The sequence below is a fragment of the Gouania willdenowi genome, chromosome 13, assembly GCF_900634775.1.
Source record: "Gouania willdenowi chromosome 13, fGouWil2.1, whole genome shotgun sequence".
NCBI classification, from domain to species: Eukaryota; Metazoa; Chordata; class Actinopteri; order Blenniiformes; family Gobiesocidae; genus Gouania; species Gouania willdenowi.
This window is the reverse complement of record NC_041056.1, coordinates 4,207,556-4,225,392: the sequence shown is the minus strand read 5'-3', so window position 1 is coordinate 4,225,392 and position 17,837 is coordinate 4,207,556. Positions and strand designations below refer to the sequence as shown.

General features: G+C 37.0%; 1 protein-coding gene and 1 long non-coding RNA gene across 2 annotated transcripts in view; one reads left to right on the top strand and one right to left on the bottom strand.

Moving 5' to 3' along the window:
* The first annotated feature begins 1,282 nt into the window (after nt 1–1,282).
* Nucleotides 1,283–16,543, top strand: rcbtb2 (regulator of chromosome condensation (RCC1) and BTB (POZ) domain containing protein 2). The gene is made up of 12 exons (XM_028464376.1): nt 1,283–1,507; nt 3,334–3,478; nt 4,993–5,143; nt 5,948–6,114; nt 6,184–6,342; nt 8,105–8,212; nt 8,823–8,965; nt 9,445–9,635; nt 10,460–10,586; nt 14,515–14,654; nt 15,635–15,765; nt 15,899–16,543. Exons 2-12 carry the CDS (start codon nt 3,353–3,355, stop codon nt 16,037–16,039), a joined length of 1,584 nt encoding a protein of 527 aa, XP_028320177.1. The 5' UTR covers nt 1,283–1,507; nt 3,334–3,352; the 3' UTR covers nt 16,040–16,543.
* LOC114474230 (uncharacterized) overlaps nt 9,561–17,837 on the bottom strand; it is a 45,318-nt gene continuing 37,041 nt past the window's right edge. Inside the window, exon 4 of the long non-coding RNA XR_003675353.1 lies at nt 9,561–9,683. This is a non-coding gene — a long non-coding RNA (uncharacterized LOC114474230). The remainder of the gene's footprint in view (nt 9,684–17,837) is intronic.

Below are 17,837 nucleotides of genomic sequence, written 5' to 3'. Positions count from 1 at the left end.
ACATTCAAAGTGCGTTAGGCTTCATAATCTATGAAAACAATTGCTATTTGTATTTTTGATGTGGGCGTCTAGACTTCAATAGTTTTTTTAAATGGTAAAATAATCCTGACAGGGAGTGGCAAACGTGGCGTTTCCTTAAATTGTAAATTACCATATTTATAGTCATCAAAGTTATCTATTATCCGTAATTAATTATCAATTATGTGGTAACAATTAAAATTGACCCCAATCCTGGCTGTAGTTAATGGTTTTTGTATCATATATGATAAATAATTCACTTATTATCAGCAGCAAGTGTCAGAATGATAGAAAATGCATCATTAATCTATTCATAGTAGGGATGTCCCACTACAACTTTTTCACCTCGATATTGCGATCTTAAACTATTGATTAATCTAAAGATTGCATTTGTTTTATTCAGCATTAAATCTCTTGCTTTCTCTGTGTCCCATGAACATTGTTGATTGGATATTTTCGCCTCAAAACTGAAATTAGAATTGGACAAGTTGTGAGGTGGTGGTGGATTCAGGTAAAAAGCATGTCCAGAAAGATGTTAAAAAAGTCAAAGGGAAGCTCAAAAACCAGATATTAAATGTATACATTGATAATAAAGTACATAAAATACAGTATAGTATTTTTATTATTGGGCAGGCATGGTGCAGCAGTCTAATTCTGCTGCCATCTGCTGTTCAGTTTATTACAATTCATCCATCAATAAATCTCCTCTTTTATTTCCAAATTATCTGCATCGTCGCTCTAACTTCACACAATGAAAATAAACAATTAAAACCCAAATAACAAGGGTAGATACATTTACATTAAAAAGGGTAAATATTTATACAATTTAAATATTTCAAGTGTCAAACAGGAAAAAAGTTCAATCAAAAAAATTAATTTTGGGGGGTCCATTTTTTTTTTTTTTAAATTGAAATGTTTTGTTTTTTTAGACACAAAATACAAAAAATAAAAACTTTTCAATCAAAAACAAATATACTTCAATCAAAACAACTTTTTTCTTTGAGTGAAAATATTTTGATTGAAGTAAACTGTTTTTTTTATTGAATTTAGTTTTTTTTTTTTTTTTATTGAAGTGGTTTATTTTTTTCAATTGTAACGTTTTTTTTTTCTTGTTTTTTTATTGAACAATAAAGACACAAATCTACCTCCATACTAAACACTAGATATTTCTATCCATCCAGTATTTATAAATAAAGTGGCAAAAAACTCTTCTAAATGCTGAGAACCATTAAATCCAATTGTCGATAACGCACCGTGACGTCACAGGAAGTAATGATGATGGTGGATTTTTCTCGGCGTTTAGCTTCTCACTCTCCAATAAAAAGCACATCTTGCACAGGAGCAACTGGATTTAACCCTTTATAATATGACACCGTGTTATAGATAATTGAAACCCACAATAGTTGACTAATGTTAACTTTGACTGTTCAGACAAAACGACGGGAACAGAGACAGAAGACTAGCTAAAACAACAACAACAACAGAGAAGGTAACAACAGAACAGTTGGAGCAACTTCTATGTGCTATTAAAACCTCACCTACTGGTTATATCCCAGTTTGAAAACAACATTTTCACTGGTATCGTTTAGGTTTAGTGTGTGGTTTTTCCATATAGAGTCCTCATGTGTCGTTTTATATAATAATTATTATTATCATCATTACATGCTAGTTATAAAGCAGCTTTTATCCGATTCATTTACCAGTTAAACATGCTGTAAAAAGTAGCATGCTAGCTATTAAAAGCTTTTTATGCAAAGCAAGCTAGGGTTGGGCAATATATTGAGATTTAAGATACATCGCGTTTTCTTGCGTGCCATGGCTATTCGTATGTATCAATTGACTCCCCCTCTATCCGTACGGAGCGCCCCCTCATTGGCCATTTTAGGTGACGTGATAGGTGCACCATGTGACTTAAAGTTCTGTCAGTTTTATTTGAGCTCATATTTATTTTTAGTTACCCCTCTAACCTTTTTATTTTAGCCCTAATCCTCTAAACCAGGAAATACCCTAAAATGTTTATTTTTTTCGTTTATGTATTTTTAACCGTAACCCTAACCCAGGAAATACCCTAAAATGTTTATTTTTGTTGTATATGTATTTTTAAAGATGCTAAAATGAAAAAAAAAAATGTATATGTCAAAAGTGGGATTCAAACCCACATTGGCAGAAGAAATAATCCTTGTGCGGCGCCTTAGACCACTCAGCCATCCTGACACGGTGAAAACACAGACACATGACGCTTATGTAGAAAAAGTCCAGAAACGTACCCATAATCCTGGGGGCTATTGATACGTATAACGTATCTCTAGACACTTTCATACTTGTTTCAGGAGTCGCTACTTTTACTACTTCTCAGAACATCATGAAAAGCACAGTTAGATGGATTTCTGAGTGCGTTCTAACCCAGACCCTCATCTAAACAAGCCACACTACAGAACTCACTCACACGTGCTGTCCCTTAGAGCAGAAAAAGCCAAAAGTGGCACATATTGTGCAGCTGTTTGTTAATAAATGAGCCTGTGTGGCATTTTGCATCATCAAATTTAACCCAGAACTATCTTTCTGGTCAGACTTCATTGAATTAAAAAATATTGACATTTATATCATATATTACCATTTTGAGAAAATAATATTTTGATCTGTGTTTTGTTCCATATCACCAGCCCTACTGTATATATCTATATATGTCACGACACTAAAGCGAGCATATCTAAGAACAAGATACATGTGTGAAAACATCAGATTTCATCTAACAATTGATTTTACATTCTCTCTTTTTTTTTTTTTACTTGATTGTTAATTTATTCATATTGACACTCCGTACGTTGACTTATGCTCTCGAATTGTTATGGAAAAGTTTTTTATTTCCTTATTGAGGTAAAGTGTCTATTTTCCTCTTGTTAAGGAATAGTTTTTGAACATTAATTTTTTGTTTTTAGTTCCAAAATGATTTGCACTATTATTACTTTGGTTCAAAAGGAATTAGAAAAAAATGTTATTAAAGGACATATTTTTGAGTCAAGGTTTACTGTTTTTCTTGTTCGTGAACATAAACCTAGATTGTAGCAACAATGTAGGTTTTATTCCCATTTATCAGTCTTTATCCTCCTTTCACATATCACTTTGAAATAAATTATTAATACCACTGCTGACTATTTATTTAGTCTTTTTTTGCTGACTCCCATAGCTATACCTTGTTTTTTTTTTAATGTACTGATAATTTTGCCCTGTTGTGACCAGGATTTCACTTTTGATCACTTTTTCTTTAAATGAATCCTTGTTGGTTTAACTTGTCTTCCTCTTCTTTTTTTGCAGTGTATTGAGTAGTAGCGTTATGCTGGAGGTAGGAAAGTGGCCGGTGTTTGCGCTCCTTCCTCCCGAGGACCTCCGGCTTATCCGACAGGCTTGTGTGTTTGGCAGCGCTGCAAACGAAGCCTTCTATGTCACAGTGAATGATGAGGTAACGCTTTGCCTTTGATCCTTTGATCCTCCTCACGTTTGTTTTTTAAGATGTGTTGTAAATCTTGTTCACCAAATCTATTTCAGGTGATAGATGAGTTTTTTTTTTAGTTTGTTTGAATGAAGCAGGAAAATACCTGCGGACTCGCACTGTTTTTGATCCAGGATGCAGTCAGACAGTCCGGGGGGGGGGATAAGCAGAGAGATGAAGGCTATCTTTAGCCATCCAGGCAGCCTAATACCTAAGCACGTGAATTAAGATGAAGCTTACCTTATCTTTCCAATTTAGATTTTGTTTTGTTTTTTGCCTCCAAATGACTTTAAGAAATGGGAATACATATGAAGTCCAACATAATACACACTCTAACTCCAAACACGACAGAAAAAGACAGCAAAATGCAGATAAAGGTCAACAAAAGTACACAGAGTAACAATAAAGACACATAATAAGTTTCCAAAAATACACAAAACGACTTGTAAAACACACAAAATGACATCAAATATACTAAATGTTGTTTATGTGACGACAAACATTCAGAAAATGACTGAAAAATACACAAAATGACAACAAAAATTCACAAAATGATGGAAAAATAAATGCACAAAACAACAAAAATACACAAAAAAAACAACAGACATACAAAACAACATCAGATATACCAAACGACTCCAAAGATACCCAAAATGCCAAAATAATTTCAGAAAATGACAGAAAAATACATAACATGACAACAAACACAAAACGAGGACACAAAAACACATCTAATGACTCCAAAACATACAAAATGATAGAAAGAGAAATTTACACAACAAAAATACAGAAACTCACTCCAAAAACGTACCATTCGACCAAACGAACAAACGTTCAGAAAAATACACGAAATGGCAAGAACAAACATGACTCCAAAACACACAAAATGACAACAGGAATTCACAAAATGATAGAAAAATAAAATACACAAAAATACAGAAAAAGCCCCCAAAAATGCACCAGTCGACAACAGAACACAAAACGGGGACACAAAAACACACCTAAAGCCACTAAAAACAAAATGATGGGAAAATAAATTCACAAAAATACACAAAATGACTCATGAAACACAAAAAAAGACAACAGACACTCAAAACAACATCAGATATACCAAACGACTCCAAAGATACCCAAAATGCCAAAATAATTTCAGAAAATGACTCAAAAAATACACCAGTCGACAACAGAATTACAGAAAATGACAGAAAAATACATAAAATGACAACAAGAACACAAAACAAGGACACAAAAACACACCTAATGACTCCTGAACATACAAAATGACAGAAAAATAAATATAACCAAAAAAAAAAAATACACAAAATGACTAAAAACTCATAAAACAACACAAAAAGATAACAAAGACTAAAACCCTTTAATCTTTCCCGTATTAATGTGATTTGATGGGAGTGGAAATGCTATGCGGCTATGCTTATTTGTCTCCAGTTTTTCCTGGAAAAAGATGGTATTTTATTGTTTTCTAGGTTTTTGCCTTAGGCACCAACTGCAGCGGCTGTTTGGGACTCGGGGACCTTCAAAGCACCATCGCACCGCGGCGGATTGATGTCCTGTGTGGAAAGAAGATTGTGTCTCTAAGCTACGGAACAGGGCCGCATGTAGTTATCGCCACTGCAGGTAATTTATCCCCCCCCAGCCCGTCTGCATAAAATTAAACTTGTTTTGGCCATTACAGAGAAATATCTCCTGCAGAGGACTGAGAAAACTGAGAAAACAATGCAAATAGCATTCTATGAATCTGCTGCATCATCGCTGCACAAACACTGGAAGCTTTATGTAGTATTTGTTCCATTACATTCATAAATCATATTATATTCAGGGCTTGGACTTAAACTCAATAATTGCGATTAAATACAGGAAAATAACGCACTAAAAAACACAGTTAATCAGTTGTTTTTTGCACTCCAAACCGTTCTCATTTTAAGAGTTCCTGGTACTGTATACACTTAATACTGATGCACAGACTACAATAACAAGAAACGTTGCTGTGCCTTGTTAGCGTTAATTTTAGTTTTAATTAAAAACACCAAATGGAAAACAAAAGCCCAGTTGTGTGAAAATTGTGCTAGAAAGAGTTTGTGGATCAATTTCACAGTAAAAGTTTTGCTTCACAAATAAATAATGAAAACAAATGTACCAATCTGCTTGTTTTTTTAATTATTTTTTCTAGTTTCTGAAACATAAAAGCTGCATTTTGGACCTGCCAAAAAATAAATCCAAAATGCAGCTTCACATTTCCAGTGATGTATATCGTATTGTTTAGTTTCAGGATATATTGTATCGTGACATGAATATTGTGTATCGTATCATCAGAATCATGGCAATGCACACCGCTATGTGAAGTAATTGTTGCTTTTTTAATAAATGTATCCTGTAAACAATCTTCATAAAAATCTGTCCTGCTGGGGGTTTTTTTTTCAGATGGAGAAGTGTACGCATGGGGCCACAATGGCTACAGCCAGCTGGGAAATGGGACCACCAACCATGGTTTGACCCCCGCCCTGGTGTCCACCAACCTGCTCAGCAAAAGAGTGACAGAGGTGGCCTGTGGCTCCCATCACACCATCGCTCTGACAGACGATGGAGAGGTGGGTTCACCCGACTTTCTGTCCCGTTAACAGACTCTATTCATGGGTGATGTTTGTGTCTGAGCTCAGGTGTTTGCGTGGGGTTACAACAACTCAGGCCAGGTGGGCTCAGGCTCCACAGCCAACCAGCCGACACCACGCAGGGTCAGCAGCTGCCTCCAGAACAAAGTGGTGGTTAACATAGCCTGTGGACAGCTCTGCTCCATGGCTGTGCTGGACAACGGAGAGGTGAGGAACTTGGACTAATTAATCAGGGGGGTATTTCATCAAACCCAGCTCAGGGTTAAGTTCAGGTTTAAGCTGATAGTCTAATTCCATTAAGCCGGGTTCTAACTGGAACGGCTGTTTCATCAACGAAAAAAACACCTTAGTTACCATAGTAACACAGTCCTGCTCCCGACCAGCTTTAAGCAGCAGGCTTGGCTTAAGCTGCAGACGCACTCTCAAGAAACCATGTCATCAATTTGAATGAAGTCATTTAGTGATGCTTTAAAACACTCAGAGATCTACTAAAGGAAAAATAAGTCACAAAGACTTATGTTATACTTTAAAACAGGGATTCTCAACTGGTGGGTCGGGACCCAAAAGTGCGTTGTGGGCCTGTACTGGGTGGGTCACGGAGAGCTGGCCAGAAAAAAAGAAATACTTAATGTCTGTCATGTTGGACTTGTCTTTATTTTGAAAGGAACTTTTTTTTTGACAGGTATGCTGTGAAAAGCATGTTGCACAGCAAAATATATAGATTTATGTTTTAAAAAAGATTAGATATGCGCATTTTCAACAGCTATCTTTGGAAAAAAAATACTAAATTTGGTTAGTGGAATTCTAAAAAAAAAAAAAAAGTGGGTCGCGACTTGATGACCGTGGCAAAATGTGGGTCCCAGGGTGAGATGAGTTGAGAACCCCTGCTTTAAAATATCGCTTTAATGCAGTATTTAAAAGGAAATGAAACAGAATATTATGGTAAATGATTAATTACGATTTAAAATCAATACAAATGATGATAGAATCAAAGTCTTATTACGTGTTTATGTACCGTATTTTTAATGAGTTTAATTTGAACCAGTCTTCATGAGTTTAAACCATCAGTAATACTATTATACCTGTAGAGATACGTGCGCAGCCATCGCCTCTGTTTACCACACGGTTTATGTCAGATGACCATATTCATTGAGGATCCAGATATTAATGAAAAGCTCTAAATATACAGAGAGGGAGGGGCTGTTCAGGGACAGTCACAGGGCAGAGCACTAAGTCTCCCCGATGACAAACTCCATGAACAGTATCGCTTTTCGGGAGGTGATCAGCGCGCACATCTTCCGTGCACGCTGATCACCTGCACCGGGAGCGTCTCCAGTGTTGAATGTAACATCCAGTGGTGCACACAGCTGAACTCCTCCCTCCGTTCATTTGAATTTAATGTTTAGTGCCAAATTCCAAGAAACTATTCATCAAAACACTCACAAGTCTCATAAATTACATATTATTTATTTGTGAGTTACAGATTGTCTTTTATTAAACGCTGACAGGTGTTAAAAACTTATCAAACTCTCACGATCAGAGCGTGATCACATGGTTCAGTTGTTCTCTATGATAAATTGACTAAATAACAGCATCTTTATGTCCTGTTGGTCTCAGCATTGGTTTCTATTAGCTGTTTAATCACAGTAATGCTGCAGTACATGCGCCCTCACGTCTCTAACCATTAAATCTGAGATTGATCTCGTGGGTCTTGTGAAGACGAGCACTTAAGTTAAACACTGTCAGCTGGCTTGGCTTAGCTGGGGAGCTCCAAGCTGAGAAGAGTTTGATGCAATGGGAAAAGCCAGCGTGGTCACGGACGGCTTCGCTGAACCAGGTTTAAACTGTAAGCCTGGCTGTACTGAGAACACTTTGATGAAATATCCCCCAGATGTTTAATATCTTTGAAATATTCTCACATCTGGATTTTTCTCATCATGGTGCACCCTGATATGGTCCTAATTTGCAGATCTACGGTTGGGGCTACAACTGCAACGGACAGCTGGGATTAGGCAACAATGGAAACCAGCATACGCCATGTAGGATAGCTGCTCTGCAAGGTGTCAACATTGTTCAGGTGTGGTCCAGAATATGTATTTATTTAGTTGTTTGTATATCTGTCTATTTATCTGTCTATCTATGTAATTACTACTTTCTTCATGTATCTGTTTATTTATTTACTTATTTGTTTATCTATCTACCCCTTTATTTATTTGTTTATTTATTTATCTATCTATCTATTTACTTATTTCTTCATGTATTTATTTGTGACAAGGGACAAGTTAGTATTTACTAGTTTAATCTGACACAATAATTGTTAAATTAAAAGGTGCCATAATTATATGTTTTGACTGCCAACTGTCTTCCTCAAAAGCCATCTGCTGATTGCTTTGATGTGCTGTCAAGTTGGCCACTCCCAGAAATAACTTATGAGGACACATCAAAGTCATCAGCAGACGCCTCTGAGGAAGTTGGCAGTCGAAAGATGTCGGGAGATCAAAGTGAAGTTGTCTGAATAAATGAAACTTTAACATATCATTTTAAAAAGAAGACAAAAGGAACTTGCTGAAATTATAATGTTTGGAGATGTAAATGTGTATTTTCTTCCTTTGGGTTGATTTTGAACGGTGTGGTGCTGAATGTGAGTTGGAAATACGCTGTACTTTGTTCTGGCTCACCCACTGTAGGTTGCGTGTGGATACGCGCACACGTTGGCACTCACCGACGAGGGCCACGTCTACGCCTGGGGGGCCAATTCGTACGGGCAGCTGGGAACAGGCAACAAGAGTAACCAGGCTCTGCCCACTTTGATCAACACAGACAAGGACAGGTTGGTGCTTTGATGTTTAATGTGCTTTGAACAGGTTGCAGTGTGTGTCACCGGTGGAAACAACGCTGAGAGATACATGTTTCAGGTTACCGGGTTGTTTCAGTCTAACAAAAATATTCAAACATAAATCACAATTTAAAAATATAGAACAAGACTGAAACAGGCAGAAGCAAAAATGCTCATATGCCCAACATTATTATAACATTCAAGTTACTTTTCTCAAATAATACACACAAAAGAAATGCAAGCATAGCATTTTATATATATATATATATATATATATATATAGTTCTACACAGTATGTCATATGGCAGTATCAAAGTATGTGGTATTCCCCAAACTATATTTTCAAATTGAGATATGTCTAGTTTCTGACTATTGATGCAACGGTGCAGTCAAAGCAGGCGACAAAACTGGACTTTATTTGTGGTTTTTGATGCATTTTATCTGAAGTTTGAATTGAGTTTTTTAACTTGCAGAATGGTAGAGGTGGCCGCATGTCACACCAGCCACACATCAGCTGCCAAGACCCGGAGTGGGCAGGTCCTGATGTGGGGCCATTGTCGAGGTCAGGCCGTGTCCAGCCCCCACCTCACACACTTCAACAGCACTGACGACGTGTTCGCTTGCTTCGCCACACCAGCCGTCACCTGGCATCTCCTCTTTGTTGGTAAGACAAGAAAAAACTCTGCGACCTCAGGGGGCGATAGTTTCAACTCTGCGGGTGAAGCAAAGAAGAAGAGATCTTGAGTAATAATTCCACGGAGTTCATTTTGTCTTCTTTTTTAAATATGGTAAGGTTCCTTTTATTCAAACAACTTTTTTCAGGAAATTTACTCTGATCTCCTGACATGTTTCAACTGCCAGTCAGTCATCCTCAGAGGTGTCTGCTGATCGCTTTGATGTGTCCTTATGCGGGAACATTTTCACTCTCCCACACCTGGGACTCTTCTCCAGAGACCATCTGGCAACAGGGGGCGTGGCTAGCCTGACAGAACTGTCAAGTTGGCATGCCCAAAAAGAACCCATAAAACATGTCTGGAGATCAAAGTAGATATCCTGAAATAAAATGTTTGAATAAAATAAACCTTAACATATTCAGAAGAGCTCCCCAACAGGGCCTTTACACACCCTTAAACAGTGCACTGACACGCTCTGGTGGCTGAAGTTAGCGAGTAATCACAGACAGTTGAAGGACTCCCACCCAAAAGAACTTCCATCCTCAGGGTTTGTGTGTCTTCAACAGTCTGATTTATTTGCTAACTTCAGACACCAGAGCATCAGCCATGCACTGTTTAAGGGAGAGTAAATGTCCCTTAGGAGAGCTCTTCTTCTCTGCTTCCTTGTCTACTACAAACCCGCAGAGTTGGAACATTTGCCCCTTCTGTCACAGATTTTTTTGGGTCACATCTGTGTAACAAAAGTTGGTATTTTGATGTTGAAGGACTGAAAAAGAAATCAATGTAATCGTTTGATGTAACTATGTGTTCCTAGATGGCGACGACCACATGACTGTTGCCCAGTCTCTGAAGAAGGAGTTTGACAGCCCCGAGATTTCCGATCTGAAATTCTTGGTCGACGGGAAGTTTATTCATGTTCACAAAGCTCTGCTAAAAATCAGGTAAGGAAATGGCACGTAGCCTACCCGTTTAACTTCTATACTAGCTTATTATTGTCAGGATTGCACCATTAGGGACTCTGAATTTCCGCGATTGCAGAAAATTGATGGAAAACATGGAATTCACATTCTAGAACCGGGTTATTATTTTGCTTTTTATTTAAAATCAGGCCCCAATAACACAATTTATAGCAAGTTTTGGAAACAAACTAATATGTCATCCAGGATTTTGGTGCAGTATCATTACCTATGAACTCAAATTGTGTCAAATCTCCAGATAGGAATTCTTGCCAGACATATTTTTGCTGAAAAAAAAATGGAAATGGCTATAAGACACGCAATAAACCATCACGCATATGAAAGTATGGCTTCCGTAAATTATCTGAAGCATATAAATATAAGATTAATGGCAGTAGATGTCTCTTTTAACACTATTCACCATGTTTGGTAGGAATGTAAAGATTAATCGTGAGACTGTTAAAAATCGATTCAAAGGTGTCACGGTCACATCGATACTCTGAAATTGAATGGCAGTACTTTTTTAAACACCAAAGTGTGCTATCTATTTAGAATTTGAAATTCAGGACGTACCACCGTTTTTTAACACAAGACAAAATGAAAGAAGAGAGAAAGAAAGAACGTGTGAAATCCAAAGTAAGAGGGGCAAAGAGATGAAAGGGAGAAACAAGAGAGAGAGAATGAAAGCCATAGTTTGTTTATTTATATTATTTCTTTGATATGAGATTTGTTTTAAAGTCCAATTGTTAAGGTACAAAATTCATTTTCAGTTGCACTTTTAAAAAGAAAAGGAACTATTATGCAGTTTAGCATAGTTTACTGTAGAGCCAAAATTTAAATATGTTTTATTTTTAATTAAATTGCATTGTTTTGCATAGTTTATCAAGGGATTCTTTTGATAATGAAAGAAAAAAGAAAATAGTATAGTATTTTTTATTTACTTTTTTCGAAGGAAAAAAAAAGAATATTTTTCAGTTATCATTTGTCTACAGTCTCATTTTGTAAAATAAATTATCAGTGAATCGTATTGTGAACCCAGTATCGTATCGGACTTTCAGTGAATTGTTACATACCTAATTTTGGGAGCTTTTATAACTACTAAAGTAATCTAAATAAGGAAAGGAAACAGAAAAGGGTAAAGTTACACAGAAATTAGTAAACTTAAACAGAATCCAGAAAACAGAAAATCGGAGTTTCGAGACATTTACTGTGTTGTAAATGGCACACTAATGTACTATACATTACAAACTCAATGAGTATACACAGTACTGTCAACTATATACTCTCAGTGAAGTATATTTCCAAATTTCCCAAGATGCATTTGGAACCTACAATGACAAAAACCTGAGTCACACTGGGGCTAAATATCTCTGTTGATTCTCCACCTTTGAAAGTTCTTTAAACATTGGAAGTGAGAAAGTGACCAAGTAGAATATCAACATGTGCTCATTTGATCCATAAAACTCAATGAAGACCCTTCATTGTGCTTCTGAAAAAACGTTCGGTTAACTTCAAAACAAGAGCCCTATTTATGAAAGCCTTGAAGAACTAATGGAAGAGAAGAAGAGACACTCAGTATTTTCATTCTATTTAATGTGAACGCACTACTTACTCATTTTATGGTCGAACTTAGTATGAGGAGTATGTATGTTAAAGTATGTATGTTAGTATGACTTTTCCATCACTGCCTTTGACTTGATTGCATGTGACTTGTGAGGTTAAAATGAGCAGCTGAATGCAGCACTTCCATATAAAGTTGAACCTTTTCACACACATGCAGATCTTTTTTCATCTCATCTGCAACTCTTTGTCAGACGCTCCACTCCACTTTTTGTTCTTGATTTTCTTCATAAAAGGATCTTTTGTTCGCTGCCAGAGCAACATGTTCTGTGAAATCCCTCAGATGTGAGAGGCTATTTGTGCCGAATCAGGAAACTTGTGAAAATCCATCGGTTCTCAGAAGACGGGAGACATTCTCATGCAGAACAGTATCATAGAAACACTTTGGCTGTGGTGCCCTATTCTTAATCTTCATATCCTTGACACTTTCCTCGTCTTTCCTGTTCGTGTCACGAGGAAGGGAAGCGGCGGCCCTATTGTTACCCTCGTCTTTTTTTAACCACACTTGAGTATTCCAAGCGCTTGCTCTTTTGCATCGTCTGGAGGAAGGAGCCGCGCTGTCTGCGGCGTCCACCATGCACTTGCTCACACAAAATATGCTGAAAAGCGTCTGGGCCAGGATTGCATGCCAATAAGTGCTGATTGTTTAAACTCTGCTAAAAAGAGGTCATTAAAAATAGTTTGTGTGAGTAAAGTTAAAAGGAAGAGTTTCTATCGCAGAGGGTCAATGAGGAACAAGCTGGTAAAATTATCCTCAGGGTTCGTAGGGAGGGGAAAGTATTGCGTAATTATGTTTTGTTTTTTTTTTTTAAATTTAACAATTATTGTATAAGAATAAACCAGTAAATACTAACCAGTAATAATTCCACCAAGTTATTTTTTTCTTCTTTTGAATCATATGTTAAGGTTTCATTTATTGACACCTGTTTTTTTTTTTTTTTTTTTTTTTTATTACATATACTTTGATAATTTATTTTGTTTCGACTGTCAACTGCCAGTCTTCTTCAGAGGCCTCTGCTGATGGCTTTGATGTGCCCTTGACTCCCGTGTAATAATTCCAGCAAGTTAATTTTGTCTTCCTTTTGAATAGTATGTTATATTATGGAATAATATGGAATTATTATGCATAAGTCAAGAACACATCAAAGCAATAAGCAGACGCCTCTGAAGGAGACTGGCAGTTAACACTTGAAACAAAGTAAATTACCTGAAAAATGTGTCTGAATAAATCAAACCTTAACATATTATTAAAAAAAAAGACAAAATGAACTTGCTGAAATTATAATATTGGCTGTTTTGAGTTGTATATTTGTATCATCTTCCTTTGGGTTGATTATTATTACGCGGAAGTCAAGGAAACATCAAAGCAATAGACAGACGCCTCTGAAGGAGACTGGCAGTTAACACTCGAAACATGTCAGGAAATCAAAGTAAATTACCTGAAAAATGTGTCTGACTAAATGAAACCTTAACAAATTATTTAAAAAGACGACAAAATGAACTTGCTGGAATCAATATGCGGAAGTCAAGGGCACATCAAAGCGATCAGCAGATGACAGTCGAAACATGTCAGGAGATCAAAGTACATTTTCTGAAAATTTTGTCTGAATAAATTAAACCTTAACATATTAAAAAGATGACAAAATTAACTTGCTGCAATTATTACGCGGAAGTCAAGGAAACATCAAAGCGATTAGCAGTCGTCACTGATGAAGACTGGCAGTTGACAGTCGAAACATGCCAGGAGATCAAAGTAATTTTTTTGGAAAAATTTGTCTGACTAAATGAAACCTTAACAAATTATTCAAAAAGACGATGAAATTAACTTTCTGGAATTGTTACGCGGAAGTCAAGGGCACATCAAAGCGATCAGCAGATGACAGTCGAAACATGTCAGAAGATCACAGTACATTTTCTGAAAATGTTGTGTTAATAAAAGAAACCTTAACATATTATTTAAAAAAAAGACAAAATTAACTTGCTGCAATTATTACGCGGAAGTCAAGGAAACATCAAAGCGATCAGCAGACGCCTCTGAAGAAGAATGGAAGTTGACAGTCGAAACATGTCAGGAGATCAAATTAAATTTCCTGAAAAAAAAAAAAAAAAGTTGTGTGAATAAATGAAACCTTAACATAGAATACGAACCTGGGTTACATGTACATCATGTTAAAATGAAATGGATTTCATAGGACCCAACACTAGTTTCTTGACTCCGTTAAATGTGTCGGATTTAAAAGGATCGCTTTTTTGTCACTCAAGAACTTTTAATGTGATTCCATCCTTGGCTCAGGTGTGAACATTTCCGTGCACTGCTCAACGAAATGGACGACGAAGCTATTGAAATCCACCAGTTCTCCTACCTGGTGTACAGAGCTTTTTTGGAGTATCTCTACACTGACACCATCAACCTGCCACCAGAGGATGCTATTGGTAAGCTAGCACATAGAGCACACCAAGAGAGTGCAAGTTCCTTGTAAAATACACAAAACATTTTATCTATCTTCCAGTCTGTTTTCCATCTCTTGGTTACCTTATTTGGTTTAATTACCCATGAAAATATAGTGATTAATATTTTTGGTGTTGGCATCTGAGCCTTTTTTGTGTCAGTATATACCCGTCAATTTGATTTTTTTTTTTAAATGATAAAATGATCCTCAAGAGAAATGACAGGTAGCGGGAAAAGTTTATATGAAACATATTTTAATAATTGTTAACTACGTATGTGTAAGATTTAGTACTGTAACATGGTCCACAGGTTTGCGTTTAAGTTATAAATGACAGTTTTTGAAAAAATTCCATGCCAATTGCAATCATAGTAAATTACCGTTACTACTGGTACAGTAGTGGTTGAGGACGCTGGCCTTGTAATTAGAGGGTTCCCGGTTCAAGCCTCACCTGGGTCATCACTGTAGTGTGGGATGTTGAGCAAGTCCCTTAACCCCGAACAGCTCCCCAGGCGCCGCAAAATGGCTGCCGACTGCTCCCCAGGGATGGGTTAAAGTACACAAAATGACTACAAAAATGATAGATTTTATGGAATTTCCATGCCAATTACAATTAAAAAGTCAACTATTCATTTATAAGAAAATGACAAAAGAATCACTAAAATTATTTTAAAAACACAAAATGACCAAAAAACAAACATTACAGAAAAATACACAAAATGTAAAAAAAAAAACAGTAAAATTATTTCCAAAACACACTAAATTACCAAAAAAACTCCACTAAAATGACTTCAAAAACTACATTAAAAATACACAAAAATTACTACATCAACCACCCAAATGCAATTGCGTCATAATTGCAATTATTTATCAATTACGCAATTACAATTATAATTGACCCCAACCCTGCCCTGAACTCACACAAATACACACACACACACTCCTGTGTTCTTCTTGCATCTACAGGGCTGCTGGACTTGGCCACGTTCTACCGAGAAACTCGTCTAAAGAGACTGTGCCAGGAAACCATCAAAAGGGGAATAAGTGAGGAGAACGCCATCACTCTGCTCTCCGCTGCTGTCAAGTATGAGGCACGGGTAAGCGTAAGCGTCCGAAGCCCAGCGGCACACGGTCGGAGCGTAGCAGCAGCGGAGGTCTGCGCAGTAGCTGCTCCGTTTAGCTCCTCAGCAGCAGTGACCCCATAAAGATAAAGCCCTGTTCATTTTCCAGGACCTGGAGGACTTCTGCTTCAAGTTTTGTGTCAACCACCTCACGGCCGTCACACAGACTCAGGCCTTCACAGAGATGGACCACGAGCTGCTCAAGAACTTCATCAGCAAAGCCAGTCGCTACGGGGCCTTCAAGAACTGATTAACAGATTAACACAATGAGGTTTGAAGACCAAAGCTAAACGCCGCAGAAGCCCATGTGTTTTTTCTTTTTCTTGGTGTAGGAAACATCACTACATACAAACACTCCTACTCTACAGACGCAGATCTAAAGCTTCAGTGATTAGCATCAAACGGATCGACTCTATAAACACTTTTCTGCGTTTCTCTGAAAGTCATTTATGAGGAATACCGTCACACAAACTCTCTCTAGGATTCACCTCCGTCATTGGAAGACGTTCACATGGAGAGCTTCCACAGCCAATGACGTCACAGGAAAGTCCAAACAAGACGCACGACCACAAAGCCGACAGGTCATAATTTGGAAATGTCCATCAGGAAGAACCACTAAAGCCTGTAGACTTTAAGAAATCCTCCACTATTTTTACAAATGTTGCTTAAAATCTTTGAAATGTCTTAGCTAGAAGATCTATGCCTAACAAAACACAGTATTTTTCACCATATTTGTTTTATTAACTTTTAAAAATGGGACTGTTTTACAGTTTTAGAGCCTGTGTTCCACCATCTTCACTTGATTGATGATGTCACACGGCCCCACTGCCTGTAAACAGCTCATTTTTCCTATTGGAGTGAAACATTCAGCCTGATTTTTAGATCTTTTAGCAGCTTTTTAGATAATTTAGCAGTTTTTTTTTTTTTAAAAATGCCAAATTGTGCTGCTTTTGGTTGCTCTAAATAAAAAGAGAAAAAGCTATGACCGCACGGGGTGAGAGGTCCCACTCTGCGGTTTGGTAGTAGACAATGAAGCAGAGAAGAAGAGCTCTGTGCTCCGACACACTCTAGTAGCTGAAGTTAGAGAGTAAATCATGGACTGTTGAAGATGCACAAACCCAAAAGGACTTATCGCCTCAAGGTTTATGCGGCTTCAACAGTCCTTGATTTACTCGCTAACTTCAGCCACCAGAGCATGTCAACGCACTGTTTAAGGGGGAGTAAAAGTCCCTTAAGAGAGCTCTTATTCTCTGCTTCATTGTCTAGTACCAAACCGCAGAGTGGGAACTGTTGCTCCCTTCGGTCACATATTTCTTTAAGGGGTCAACTGTTTTTTTGGTAAACGAGAGGTTTACGTCGACATCTTTAACTTTTCTTGATTATTTAGAGCAACCAGAAGCAGCACAAGTTGTCATTTTAACTGAAAAAGCTGCTAAATGATCCACAAAGCAGAATTTTGGGATATTTACAGGCAGTGGGGCCATGTAACATCAATCACGTGATTTCAAGATCGCGGAACACAGGCTCTAAAACTGTAAAGTAGTCTAATTTTTAAAAGTCTTACAAATATGGTGCAAAATAATGTGTTTTGTTAGGCATAGACCTTCAATTAAGTACATTTCAAAGATTTTAAACCACATTTAAGGGAGAAGATACTGAAATATATGTTACAGACGTACTTAAAAAAGTGAAAACTACAAAGGCATCAAAACTGACTTGTATGCTTAGTAAATAAATAAATAAGAAACATCAGAGGTAGGTATAGAATAAGACAATAACATGTTTACCAAGTGAAATGTGTAACTGAAGAAATGAGGAAGTACAAAATGAGACCATTTTCTTTTCAGCAGTGTTGTTTTTTATTTTTTAAACATGTGTCAAAGTAGTTATTTTGCTTTTAATGTGTTGGTATTGAGGAGGGAGGGATAAATAAATAAATATCGGGGACAAGATGAAGCTAAATCAAATTGGAAAATCAATAGTGTGACAGATGATTGGTGCTTTCATTAGTTCTGCTTCTTTAGTTTTTTACTTTTGCCTGAAAGCTG